Raw genomic sequence first — 15,020 nt, 5'->3', positions numbered from 1 at the left:
GGCGGGGTCTTTGCGGCGTCAGCCCCTGTGCCGCCCCGACTCTTCCTCTTCCGGGGCTGACGCCGCCCCGACTCTGCCCCGATCTTGGTATCGCATGCGTTAAGGGACTTTTCGCGTGCGAAACATCCTTTATTGCATGCAATCCGCTTGGAAAATGATCCCCTGAGTTAGGGAGCGAATATAATATAGGGGGAAAATCCCCAGGTTGTTGCCAATGAAGGATTATGGCACAAGATCCCAGCCCTGGTTCTGACTGAGCTGGAAGCCCAGAAAAGCGGGAGTGAATTATTGTCCTCCAGAAAAAAATCTGCAGCTTTTATTATAACGTGGCCTCCTTCTATGTCATACATAGTGCATTCCCTTTACCCACAGGACTCTCAGCATTTTCCTTCTTGCCTAAAAAAAAAAAAGAGCTAATGTATTGGCTGCATCTGTTAATTTTTTATCTAAAAAGAAAACATATAAAAGGGCAATGAGATTCATGAAAGAAAGGAGGGAAATGATAGAATTAGATACAAATCAAACATTGTCATAGAAAAATAAAAAACAAAAAGATGAAAGAATGCATATAAATATAAGAAAATACAAGATTTGAATCAGATTGGATAAATATGTGGGAAAATAAAGAAATTGATGTTTAAAAGTCTAGAGGACGTGAAAAAAGAGGAGGCAGCAAAACACTGCACGGAACGGCAGTAGCCACTGAGGCATTCACGGAGCGGGATGCCAGTGGCCAGTGGTTGGTGTTCCACCTTCACGGAGCGGAAGGATGGAGGGCTGCCATCTCCAAAAAAAAAAAAACCAGGGGTGGGTAAGAGTATGGGGCAGGGGTGTGGCCTGCTTGTTGCAGCAGTTGCTACCCCTAATTGAGCTGGATGTGCACTTGGATGCAGATCCGGCGCTGCTCTCTACATTGGTGGTGGGGTGGAGGGGAATTAGGGCTGGAGGGTACTGGAAGCCAATAGTAACAGGTGGGAACGAGAAAAAGGAAAAAAAAAAAAAAGGATAAAGTGCGTAGCTTGCTGGGCAGACTGGATGGGCCGTTTGGTCTTCTTCTGCCGTCATTTCTATGTTTCTATGTTGTTTAAAAGAAAATGCAGTAAAATGCAGATTGAAAAGCACACAAAGTAAAAAATGTATTTATTTATTTTGGTTCTCATATAGTATTCTGATACAGGGCAATGCACAACAAGCTGCATACAAGTGCAATTGGCATAAAAACCAGGAGCACTGTGAAACTATCAGTGACATCTGCATATGGTTCTTCTCAGAACGAGCAGTACAGCAGTGCATGCTTTCCTTAGACTCACAGTGGAGGCCAAGGACGAAGAATTTTAAAATGTAATAGGAACAGAAATTAACTTCACTGACTCAACTCTGATAAAGGTTTGAAAGTAAAACATATCTTCCACCCCAAAAAGCATCCCAATGGTAAAATGTCAGCAGTTTTCACCAATTCTGAAGCAGTTTAAGTTTATAGGGAACAGTAGCACTTCCTTGGTGTTATTCTTGGTTACATGTAGTAGGACGGTGACTATGCTATTCTTGATATAGGTTAAACTGTCCCTTGTGTATTTGAGTATTACATATAATAAGTATGTATGCAAGTTGATCCTATATATTGTATTACTTTATATATGATCTGCCAGATATACTGGACCAGCTAGGATTGTCTATAATTATTTACTGGAAGCATTGAACCAGCTAGGAATCCTTAACCTATGCAAAGGATCAGACTAGATTCTGGAAAGTAAATACTATGCCTGCTAGGATTCTATTAGGCATAAGACAGGTGTGAACACATTTGTTTTGTGTGTTTTGCTTCATGACAGGTTAGCTACATCAGGAGACTCCATTCCACAGGCAACACCACCACCCTAACTCTGCCTCATTAGGAAATTGTGGCCCAGCTGGCAATCTTTAGTGTTATTGGTTTAAACAGAAACAGACATTCCTTAGGGGAAGTGGGAGAGCAAGTTGCAAGGAACAGCAAGAGGAATCTCAGGAAACAGTGGATTCAAAAGTGCCAAGTGATGCAAAATTCAGAAATATTAAACACTAGAGTAAATCTCCATGGGACAATGCTGAGTAATATCCCCTGAGCCAACATGAATCTCTTTATTGTGACATGAGAGAAGGGATGTGAATCGTTTTAGGACGATTAAAATTATCGTCCGATAATTTTAATATCGTCTTAAACCGTTATGGAACACAATACAATACAGATTCTAACGATTTATCGTTATAAATCGTTAGAATCGTGAGCCGGCACACTAAAACCCCCTAAAACCCACCCCCGACCCTTTAAATTAAATCCCCCACCCTCCCGAACCCCCCCCAAATAACTTAAATAACCTGCGGGTCCAGCGGCGGTCCGGAACGGCAGCGGTCCGGAACGGGCTCCTGCTCCTGCATCTTGTCGTCTTCGGCCGGCGCCATTTTCCAAAATGGCGCCGAAAAATGGCGGCGGCCATAGACGAAAAAGATTGGACGGCAGGAGGTCCTTCCGGACCCCCGCTGGACTTTTGGCAAGTCTCGTGGGGGTCAGGAGGCCCCCCACAAGCTGGCCAAAAGTTCCTGGAGGTCCAGCGGGGGTCAGGGAGCGATTTCCCGCCGCGAATCGTTTTCGTACGGAAAATGGCGCCGGCAGGAGATCGACTGCAGGAGGTCGTTCAGCGAGGGTTCCGGCGCCTCGCTGAACGACCTCCTGCAGTCGATCTCCTGCCGGCGCCATTTTCCGTACGGAAAATGGCGCCGGCCATACGCGTATGGCTGGCGCCATTTTCCGTACGAAAACGATTCGCGGCGGGAAATCGCTCCCTGACCCCCGCTGGACCTCCAGGAACTTTTGGCCAGCTTGTGGGGGGCCTCCTGACCCCCACGAGACTTGCCAAAAGTCCAGCGGGGGTCCGGAAGGACCTCCTGCCGTCCAATCTTTTTCGTCTATGGCCGCCGCCATTTTTCGGCGCCATTTTGGAAAATGGCGCCGGCCGAAGACGACAAGATGCAGGAGCAGGAGCCCGTTCCGGACCGCTGCCGTTCCGGACCGCCACTGGACCCGCAGGTTATTTAAGTTATTTGGGGGTGGGGGATTTAATTTAAAGGGTCGGGGGTGGGTTTTAGGGGGTTTTAATGTGCCGGTTTTTCGATTTTTCGATTTTTCGATTTTTTAACGATTTTTCACGATTTTTCACGATATTTTACCCCCCCAAACGGCAACAATACGATTCCCTCCCCCTCCCAGCCGAAATCGATCGTTAAGACGATCGAGGACACGATTCACATCCCTATGAGAGCTCCATTTTATTAAAGTCCTCATGTACTGTAGATCCAGATCATATTTTTAGTTTTAAATCATAATAATGGAAAAATATTCTTAGGTTCCTCTACTGTTAGGCCGATTAAACAGTACAGATAATAGAAAATCTAAAAATAATTTATAGACAATAGACATAAAAATAGATTTAAGTTTGAGGCAAAAGTAGCACAAAAATCCTGCAGAGCCCTTTGCTTGCACAGTTTTCAAATAGCACATTTTTTTGCACAAGGACTTAATTTCTTACAGTTTCTGGAAGGGAAAAGGTTCTACAGAAATGTGTGCAAGCAGAAATGTTTGCAAAAAGCAGCAGGGAGTGTTTTCCCCAGAGGCTCATTTTAAAGTTTAGGAAAAGTCTCTCCATTCTTTTCACACCATTTTTTGCCACAATAAATAAGCCATGAACCAAAATGTTCAGCTGCTTACATAGTTCGGTAGTTTTGCAGAACATCAGAATGCAAAATTGTGTAGGAATAGGCACCAGACACCAGGGGTTTTGCAATTACTCAGAAAGATTCATCCATGGTTGCACAGATTATATAAATCAGTAGAGTTACCATCATAGAAAGGGATTGCCTGGGCCTCAGAGGCAATAATTAGGAGGACAATATACATTCATTTACCTGGGGGAAGGGAGGGGAAAGAGGTGCATTTGTCCTCCTTCAAGTCTTTCTTCAAAGTAAATCTTTTAAGAATTATTTTATCAAAATCCCAGCATATCTTAATATACCGTAATGATATCTGCTGAGCCATTTTTCTTGACATGTCACGTTAAAGAACAGAATTAGGCCTTTCTAATGTTTTGCTATAATTCCTTGTGACATGATAGAGTCCAAGGAAAGTACACATCGGAACACTGATAAACAATAGCCACAAGAGAAGAGAGGCCAGCAGGAAAGAGGCTGAGGGTGAAGACTACTTTGGATAATACAGTGTTATCTCTAAAGTGGGTAAAATTCCCTTAGCAAACCTACTGTATACATTTGTGTACCCATGAAAAGACTCCTAAAATTGAAATGCAGTTTTTTCTAATTAAAATGGCTCATATCTTTTACAGAAGTGCTTTATGGCATGATGGCATGAAATTGGTGGTAATTTAATAGACCTAGGCATGACTTGTAATAGATCCCTAGAGACAGTGTGAGAGTCATAGAACTTTCTTGGATACTGGAGACAGACAGGGTAAGGGTTACCGACCTTTCTTCAGCTGATATACTGGAGATAAAGTATAAGGACTAACACTTTCTTGCGTTTAGCTGTTCTAGGGTTAGTGCACTAGAAACAGACAGTAAAAAGGTTATGGACCTTTCTTGAGGTAATGCAATGTTTGTAGCTCTTTGTGCATGGTACAATGTAAGGGTTATAGACTTTTTGTGTGAAGTAAAGTGCTAGAGAAAGGCAGTGTAAAGGTTGTAGGATTTTCTCTTCTAGTCCATCATACTAAGGCATTTTTCCCATTTTGTATCTATGGTTAAAATATTTAGTACACAGGGCCGTTTGTGTGCTGGAGACAGTATAAAAGTTAGATCTTTTTCTTGGTAGTTAACTGGACCTTTATTAAAGTAGAGTGCTAGATACAGTATAAAGGTGATAGACCTTACTTTGGTTGTGCACCGGGGACACACAATGATAACAGACCATTCTTGGATTAGTGCTCTAGAGACAGGCAGTGTAAGGGATGCTTCCTGACATTATTCCTTTAACAGTTTTACAGTTACGACTTCAGCAGAGGAGAACGAGAGAGCAGTTGGTGGACCAGGGCATCATGGCGCGTGAGTATTGCACAGAATGACTTCCTCTATTTGCACATTTATCTACCAGACACAGTTTTTTTGTGACTCAATAGCTATTATACAGAAGTGGTGAAGGACAAAAATGTTCTCCCCATAATGCAAACACTTCATATTGACTGTGCTAACCCATTTGTGAGTCTGTATAGGGGTGTGCATTCGTTTTGAACTTATATGTAAAACGCTACTTTTTTTTTTTTTTTAACTTAAAAATGTGATGAGGCGAAAACGATCGGATTTCCAACTTATTCAACATAGCTATGTTGAATTCGTTGGAAATCGCGATCGTTGATCCTAAATAAAAATTTAAACCCCTCACCCTCCTTAATCCCCCCCAAGACTTACCAAAACTCCCTGGTGGTCCAGCGGGGAGTCAGGAAGCCATTCCTCTATTCCTTTGCGAGGAGCACGTGATGTCCGCGTCACGTCGGAGTGATGCGGCCGTCACGTGGTCCACCGCGGTTCCGCTCCCGGACCCCTCGTTGGACACAAACGGAACTTTTGGCCAGCTTGGGGAGGTCAGGAGGCCCCCCCAAGCTGGCCAAAAGTTCCGTTTGTGTCCAACGAGGGGTCCGGGAGCGGAACCGCGGTGGACCACGTGACGGCCGCGTCACTCCAATGTGACGCGGACGTCACGTGCTCCTCGCAAAGGAATAGAGAAATGGCTTCCTGACTCCCCACTGGACCACCAGGGAATTTTGGTAAGTCTTGGGGGGGATTAAGGAGGGTGAGGGGTTTAAATTTTTATTTAGGGAACCGGTGCACGTATGGACATAGACTCAACTTATGGAATTCTCCATATGTCCATATTGACCGAAACTGACCCCCCTTTTCGACTTATGGACTTATGAACATAAACTTTTTGTCTGCACATCCCTAGAGTCTGATACTTGTTGTTATATATGTAAAAGAGCCAGCATGACCACATTCTCCAAGCCACCAGAAAATTCCAGTACTAATGCTGATACTGATAATGTCTCCTGACTATAGTTATAGGGAAATGCACATCATAACTTGGGACTTTGTATCACTATCAGAAACTGATCAAATTTTAGGTCATTAAAGCACCAAATACTAAACTTTGACATTGGATAAGAATTTGTTTTCACTTGTTTCTGTGCTCTGTAACATCATTGTATCTCTGGAAAGCTCTGTCTTCCTGCTCTTATATAAACACTTTGAAAATGCAACAGGATTAGAAGCAGCAAATCATCAGCAATTAAAAAACACAAGCGTTACATTGGAAACCTTGAAAAACAACAATTGGGAAGTGTTTCACCTCCCCATTTAATTAACTGAATTTTCCTTTATTTATTTCATACATTTCTGTTCTGCCTTGTGCAATAATAATAATGTGACTAGCCAGGTCCCAGTTCCATAACCGAGTCAGATCTTGGGACATATGAGGGCTTTACGTACCTGAAGAACCATGAGAAAAGAAGGCATGAACTCAGATCTCAGGACCTCCTGCTGAAATGCAAATCTAAGTCTCTGCTCACACAGAACAGGATCTCAGGTGCTAGAATAGTGGATGTAACAGTGCTGGTTATTTTCACAGTAATTTTGTGTCCCCTGTATAATCCTTTTGCTATGAAAAAATGGATCCCATATAATTGCTTGCAAGCCAAATTACAGTAGCACCCGTGCCTTTGATGCTGAGGTAGTTTTTGCAGGCTAGAGTGCATTGGTAATAAATGAGTTAATGAATGAATGTGTTCCTCTCCAGTCAGCTCATTCTGAAAGGTTATCATAGTCAGGATCAGTATTTTGGCAAAGCCAGTGTCTTCCTTTGTGCCTCAGTTTTGGATGATGACCTCCAGCAATGAGACACAAGGGGTAAAGGGAATACACAACAGATCGTGAGAAATATATCCTAGAAGTAACGAATGGATGATGGAAGGAAACCCAGAGGCAATGTATCTGATAAATGTTACTAGCGAGCATACACACTGATTGGGGCTTTTTAAAATTTTGCTCTTAGGTTTTAACTACAGCAGTGTGGCTATGTTTTAGTACGAGTGAAGGTCACATGTGCTGTGGAAGCTCTATTTCTGACTTGGCTTCATTTCAGGAGTGAGTAACAGAGGGGAGGAGGGAACAACTGTGGAGATATCAGAATCATCTGTTTATAAAACATATTCAGTATATAAACATTGCAGACCTGAAAACACAAATGTACTGTGTATGGTTTGTAGCATACAACATATACATTCTATATTATTTACACAAATAAAATATATTAAAAAATATTATTTCATACAAACATGTGTTTCTTACCACACATGGATACCTAAATAGAATTAATAGATCGCTTTGGGAGAAAAGTTTCATCTGCAATATCCTTTATTAGACATGAACTGACACCTAAGATAACTCTGCAATGAAACTCAGTCCTGCCATACAGCACTCCTGTTGTTCCAGTATTACTGCTGCTGCTACTACTACTACTACTACTACAACTTAACATTTTCAGGTTCCTTTCATGTTACATAGCTGCGGGGAGTAATTAGGTTCAAGTCAACAGTCCTACAGGCCTTCTTGATTTGGCAAGTAACTTGTCTTATTTTAGGCCAGTTAAGAATGTTTGTTTGTGATTTTAGATTGTCTTATGTTTAAGTAATCTGTTATTTTATTTGTTACTTGTAACTATTATATATGTTATTATGTAAATCACTTAGAGCTCATGCACAACATGATTAAAAATTTTAATAAACAATTTGTAAAGCGCTATACAACATATACATATACAACATATATACATATACATATATAACGGCAGGGGAAATGAAGAAAAGAGGATTTATATTCAGACAACAACCAACAAGGACTGACTTGCACAGGCTGGATAAACAAATAAGCGTGGGACTGGCTTGCTTATTGCGGCGGTTACTACCCCTAACCAATTAAGCTTGATACTTCACTTAGATGCAGCTCCAGCACTGCTCTCTACATCAATGGCGGGGGTGGAAGGTAACTAGAACCAAAAAATTACTAATAAGGGCCAAGAGTAACAGATAAGTATGAAAAAAAATAAGTGTGAAAGCTTGCTGGGCAGACTGGATGAACCGTTTGGTCTTCTTCTGCCATCATTTCTATGTTTCTATATGTTTCTATATGCAGCACTGTACAAACAACACACAAAAAAGACAGTCCCTGCTGATAGAGCTTTCAATCTAATAAAACAAACATACAAGACATGAGACTTGGGACTTTTCATAAGGTAAGATAATTGTTACAAAAGTAAACATAAAGAAAGTTATTTAATGAAGCTAAAAGCAGATAATCAGGACTAAGATTTAAAAGCAGCTTCATAAAGGTGGGTCTTTGGATGAAATTTTAAAAACATCGAGAGGAAGCATTTTGCACCTGTTCAGTAAGGCTATTCCAAGCATACAGGGCAGCCAGGTGGAAAAAACGGAGTCAGGAATTGGCAGTAGAGGAGGACACAGATAGGAGTGACTTGTCTGATCAGCGGAGTGCACGAGGAGTGGTGTAAAGAGAGATAAGAGAGGAGAGGTAGTGAGGTACTGCAAAGTGAAAACAGCAGATAGGTCAAGGAGGTATTGTGGGCATGGACCTTTAGACCAAGTTGGAGTTGGCAAAACCTGCAGAGTGGAGCCCTGCAGGTCCTCACCATTAGCTGATGGAGTCAGATGATGCAGACGCCCAGATGGAACTTCTATATCAGCCCTCATTCCCCTCAGGTTGAGCCTTTGGGTTCTGGGGCCAACAGGTCTTAGGTGGGGGCCTCTGCTGATGGTCAGAAGATCCACTGAAGAGGCTGGGATGAACAAGCAAAGTCAGAGGCAGACTTGGATAACTGGCAGGTGGCTACAGATATGTCCAGAAAGCAAGCAGAGATCAGAGGCAGGCAGCAAGCAGGGATGTCCAGGAAGCAGACAGAGATCCAAGGCAGCTGGCAATCAAGGGAGGAACAGGAAGCAAGCCAAGGTCAAAACCAGGTATTTTATGCTCATACTATTGTTATCATCCTGAACTTTGAAGGGCGTGGGGTAAAAATTATTTTAAGCAAATAAATAAATAGATAGATTAGATAGACAAATAAAGAAATAATTGTGAAGTTTCTAACTATAGTGAAAAAACGGACAAGTGACTTCGTTTGATGCTGCTTCACTTACAGAGAACCCTGAAACCCTCTCTAGTGACCAAAAGGACTAGACTCAGCACATCTTTCACTTTCAGAAATAATGTATAATAAACAATATTAACACATACAACATGTGTAACCATATCATCTCAAAACGAACCACTCCAGGCCTAAAAATCCACAAATTTAGCACTGTTAATTAGTTAGGTTCAGGGGCGATTTGCCGGAAAATATCAGCCTACGTGATTTTTTTCAAAACCGGCCCACAGGATATCTGTGACTTACGCATGCATTTTCTGTGCAACACATGCTTCAACAGCTCCCAAAAACACAATAAGTCAGCCCATGAGAAGTTCATCTCCTGGCAGAAATGAAACAATCTCCACAAATTTCACATTTTTACCTAAACAACTTTCTCCACAGTCCCCCCTTCCATCCATACAATCAGTCACGTCAGACCCTCGACAAGTTAGGTTATAACTCTCATATATATGTCCTGGTCTGGTGTTAAAGTTGCTTGCCAGCCAATCAAATGTTGAACCAGCTGCCAAGACAACTACACTGCCAACCAGTGGCTTAGACATGCACACAAAGACATTTGCTGTTATACTGCTGCTCAGCAAATGCCCCTCAGCTCCAGCACTGCCACATCATTATGTAAACGTTCTTGCTTGTTGCCAGCCTTTCCTCAGCCTGCAGCAAACCCATCCCTTTCCCATTCTCACCCCTTCTTGACACTCTCTTTCTCCAGGAGCCTCACTGATTCCATAGTCAGCTGCCCCTCTCAGATCCCAACCAACTCTGAAGGAAACCTCACTAACAATGCACAAGCACTTCCTTCTGGCTCACCCCTCTCTTTCTATGATAGTAGCTGGCCTCCTCTTCTCAGCGCCCCACCCCAGCCCAGCCCATTAATATTCATTGTGTGCTTCAGAGTTTGCTGCTTTTATGGTTCACTAGGCTCTGTTTTGCCAACCTACTCCAGGGGAGGGGGAACCAGGAGTGATCTATGCCGCCAGCTCCCTCCAGGGCTTAAGAAAAAAAAAAAAATTAAACCATGGCCAAGACTATGTGCATCACTACTGCAGCCAAAAAGCAGCACAGTTCCAGATGGAATCCTGCTTTCCTACATGGAGCCAGTGCAGCCAGAGCTAGACTGGTGGAAGGGTATTAGGCACCCTAGGTAAACTTACAACCTTTCACCCCCAGCTCCAGCCTCTCCACACGCACAGTTAAAAGTTACGCATTTATAATAAGGTTTCACATGAAAAAGGTGTTACGTTTGATCGGCCGCAGGGTGACCCTGTGCCCAGCCACATTCTCCGCCGCCAGAAGCCACTAACTCCTTCTTACAGCATGGACACCACCATTATTGTAACCCTTTTAAAATCCGGCCCATTGTGTTTGTCCCATGCTGTTTTGAATTCCATGCCCATTGTTGTCTTCATTTCCACTTCATAGATGATATTCCATGCAGCCACCTCCCTATCTGTGAAGAAATATTTCCTGACATTGTTCCTGAGTCTATCCTCTTGGAGTTTCATATTATGATCCCTAGTTCTATTGTGTCTGCTTCATCAGGAAAAGGATTGATTCGTGTGAATCATTAATATCATTAATATCTTTCAGATATTTAAAAGTCTGTATTATATCTCCCCTGTCCCTCCTCTCCTCCAGAGTATCCCTACTTAGGTTCCCCAGTTTCCTCTCGTAAGTTTTCCTGTACAGACCAAACACCATTTTGGTTGCCTTTCTCTGAATCTCTTACATCATGTCTCTATCCATCCTTTTTGAGATAATGTCTCCAGAACTAAACACAGTACTCCAGGTAAGGCCTCACCAAAGATCTGTACAGTGTCAGAATCACCTCCTTTTCCTGCTGGTTATGCTTGTTTCTATGCAGCTCAGCATCCTTCTCACCTTAGCCCCACTGCCTTGTCACATTGCTTCACTACCTTCAGATCATCAGACACTATTGCCCTGAGTTCTATCTCCTGTTCAGGCACATCAATCTTTTACCCCTCCCGCCCCCCCCCCCCCCTCAACATCATGTACAGCTCTTTTTTATTATTGTATACCAACTGCATTTCTTGGCATTGAATCTCAACTGACAGATCTTTGACCACTCCTCAAGCTTTCTTAGTTCACTTTTCATTACTCTTTCAGGTGTGTCCACTCTGTTGCAGATATGTAGTATCTGCAAAAAGATAAACATTTCCTTCAAATCCTTATGCTATGATGCTCGTTCAGTGGTTTGCTGAATCCAAGGAATCTTGGTTTTACCAGAAGAAGGTCATGTCAAACAAATCTGCTAGATTTTTTGATTGGATGACTAGAAAATTAGATCAAGGAAGATCACTCGATGTGGTGTACTTGGATTTCAGCAAAGGTTTGGATTCTATCCCATATATTTAACTAGTCTCAGAATCAATTCTTGAGGCATCACTGTTCTCTCTTCAAAGAAAGTTCCATTTACCATTATACAGTATCTTCTGTCAATCAACCAATTTGAAATCTACTCCTGAGTCTCCTATGTGGGAACATTTCAAAAGCTTTGCTGAAATCCAGGTATACCACATTGAATGCCCTTCCTTGGTCTATTTCTCTAGCCACCCAATCAAATAAAATCAATCAGATTTGTTTGACATGACCTTCCTCTGGTAAAAAAAAAAAAATGTTGCCTTGGATTCAACAACCCACTGGATGAGCAATATTGTGGAAGGTTTAGAAGGAAATATTTATCTTTTTAATTTGACAAGTTCTAGAAAGGCAGTCACCACTTGTATCATGTTAGATCATACTTTGCTTAGCCACCAGAACCTGTGTTTAGAAAAAAGAAAGGTCACATTTTCTTTTTCTTTTTAAATTTTTAGTAGATGAGGTACATTGGGTGAGTGTTGTTCCATTTTTATAGGAAGTACAACAAAGATGTGACGATTTTTTTCATATTAATAGAAGCATTTCTGAGAACTGCAGGACTAGTTTCTTAGGTTATATAATACAGAATATCACAACTTCAGGCCTTGTTGGCAGTAAGAGGTCTGACTGGTGCATATACTATGTACACTGCTGTGGCAAATGAGTAGAGAATTGAGGTAGGTCCCCAGGGGCTCCCAAAAATATTATGATGTGATGGGCCTCTAAAAGAGCCTGGGTGGGAGACACTATTCACTTGTTCCTGGAGTACTGTAAATGGTTGAAAATATTTTGAATGTTTTGATTTTGAAAAAATAACTGAAAGACAATTACTGTGAACAACCACTAGATGGCACAGTGAATTTTAAAAGAGCACTATGCATGTTACCCAATGGGGAAGATCTGAGTGGAATGTTTATTGAGCTTCTACTGTGTGCCCTTTAAGATGTTTGGAGAAGGTCCTGTAGAGGGAATATTTGCAGAGTATATAAAAACAATGTTCAAAGTTTAGTGGGAAGAGATTTGGAGCAGCTACCAGAAAGTTGGTGAGCCAGTGTCTCTCATTAAGGAAAGGGCTCTGCAGGGTTTTCCCCTTCAAGAGAAAAGGCCCAATGCTGGAGAGGAGTTTCCACCCAACAGGGAAGCAGACAGGGGACCAGACCTGTACCCTGAAGGTGAAGGCGAGACAGATGGTCCCACAGGTGAAGAGGAGAGGTGAAGGTCCAGAGAGGTGTGAGCTGGGGAGACTGGGCTAATCCCTTGTCAATGCCTGATGGAGAATCCTGGAGATTGACTGGAAAGGAAACAAAGTATCCTGGGGTGATGAGAGTTATACTGAGTTTCATGAGTAAGAACTGTTGTAACTGAAGTGATGTGAACCATGAGAGGACTGTAAGAAAAATGGTCTATTGGAGCAGAGAAAAAGTAAACAGAGTGATGTGAATCATGAGGGGACTGTGAAAAACATAGTTTATGGGAGTGTAAAGTCGCTGAATACTTTTAGGCCTTTCCCTAATATGGGGGAAGGAGTATATATTTGATAGGAATACTTTGGTTAATGTGTTATGGATTGTTGCTAATGGTGCAGCCTTTCTATGGATACCTGTAAACCCCTGATTAAATCATCATATTTTAATATCCCTTGTTACTTTGTAAAGGCTTACTGCTGAAACCCCAGAAATAAAAGTTTTGTTTGTGTATGAGACCCTATTTTACCCCAAGAGGCTTGTATCAGAAATGAGAGGAGGAGAGCAGTCAGAGGGAGTCGCAAAGGGAAAGCAGAAACCTAGGGTAACCCATCTGTATACCTGGTCTCACCTTCCCTGCCTTGGGGAGCATTGTAGTCACTATCTCGAGGTGGGGAATTAAGTCTCCGAGGCCATGAACTGGGGGCAGGATAACCTGCAGGGCCAGTACCAAGCTGAGAACACTCCACAAAAACAAACCACTCTCCAGACTCAAGTTGTGCTCCAAAAAATAAATAGTTTACTGCAGAATCTTCCGAATCAAACATAATGACAGCTCAGGTAATGTAGAAATTAAACAGAATTACAGTTCCAGAAAATCTCTAAGTCTTCTCCTTATAGGTCTCTCCTTAAATAACAGTTTCTTCTTACAGCAACATAGGATCTCTGGTTACTTTGTTTCTTCTCTCTCCTCAGTCTTTTGTACAACCTAGCCTGGTTCTTTTTTTTATTTTTATCTGTTCAATTCAAGGAAAAATCCTTCTGGTGCAGCATCAGAATCCTCTGAGCCCCAAAACAGGTTCCCTCTGGAACCTGGTGCAGATAACTTCTTGCCCCAGTTAAGCACAGGCGATTGGAAAAAACAGAGGTGTTTCAGCAAAGGTTTGTTAAATCTGAACTGCTGAACGAAAAAAAAGTTGGAATTTTTGGAAAATTCTATAAAATATCTGTATCTTCGGGTACTGAATTTCCCAAAGGTTAAATTAATTTCTGCTAAATAAATGTTTAATCAGAATTTAATGCAAATTTTGCAGATGCAATAGCAAACTCTGCCAGTTTTTTCTAAAGTGTACTATTTACCAGTAAGGCCTACGGCTGATATTTCAGCTGGAGGGGAGATACCGGGAAGGCTTTACTTTTTAATTTCCAGGCTATATTGCAACCCTCTGTTTCTTCTCCTCTGGCCTCTCGGGATTTTTAGAGGAAAACACCTTCCCAATGCCTGCTACTCTCTTCTGTAATCCTGGGAGAGGATCACAGCTCCAGCTGGTCTCTTTCCCTTGCAGTCTGGAGCAGCCCCAGACTCAGTAGAGTCAGAGTTTTTTTATCACTTCTGCTCAGAGACTGAGACCCTAAGGGATGTAGCCCCTTGTCTGATAAGAAGAGTAGGTAACATCTTCTGACACAAAGATGACCCAGAGCTCTGGAATATTCCTACACTGGCTCCAGGATAACCCCTTGTCCTCTTAACATTCTGTGCACTTCCAGCAGATGTTACACTCTGTTTGAGGCTCTGCAGATAAGAAATAAATTTATATTATACCATAAAACCTGTTAGCACTGTTAACTTCTACACAATCTCGTGGCATAGGGGCCACAATGATAACATAGCAATGATGTCAGAAAAAGACAAAATGGCCTATCCAGTCTGCCCAGCAAATTTCTTATGGTAGTAACTGCCGCTCCATGCAGGTTACTCCCATGTTACTGTTAAAGGTAGTAATTGACACTCCATGCAGATTGCTCCTAAGCCTTATGTTAACAGTAGCCACTGCCACTCCGTTCTGGTTACCACCAAGCCAGGGGGAAAAAGGAGAGCTGGATTTAGACAACAAGGAATGAGTGCCCCATCTTCTACAGTCTGGGGAATTATAAGCATGGGGGTAACCTGCACAGAGCAGCAGTTACTACCCTTAACAGAAGGT

The 15,020-nt window shown here is 42.2% G+C and overlaps 1 protein-coding gene across 4 annotated transcripts in view; it reads left to right on the top strand.

The window, feature by feature from the left end:
* MYOCD (myocardin) overlaps positions 1-15,020 on the top strand; it is a 332,840-nt gene that overhangs the window by 38,152 nt on the left and 279,668 nt on the right. For all 4 annotated transcript variants that reach the window (XM_029600231.1, XM_029600233.1, XM_029600232.1 and 1 more), the window contains exon 2: positions 5,023-5,088. In XM_029600231.1, the coding sequence (XP_029456091.1) occupies positions 5,023-5,088 (66 nt within the window). The remainder of the gene's footprint in view (positions 1-5,022; positions 5,089-15,020) is intronic.

The sequence above is a fragment of the Rhinatrema bivittatum genome, chromosome 4 (assembly GCF_901001135.1).
Source record: "Rhinatrema bivittatum chromosome 4, aRhiBiv1.1, whole genome shotgun sequence".
NCBI lineage: Eukaryota > Metazoa > Chordata > Amphibia > Gymnophiona > Rhinatrematidae > Rhinatrema > Rhinatrema bivittatum.
Note: the sequence above shows the minus strand (reverse complement) of the source record. Positions and strands in the feature narration are given on the sequence as shown.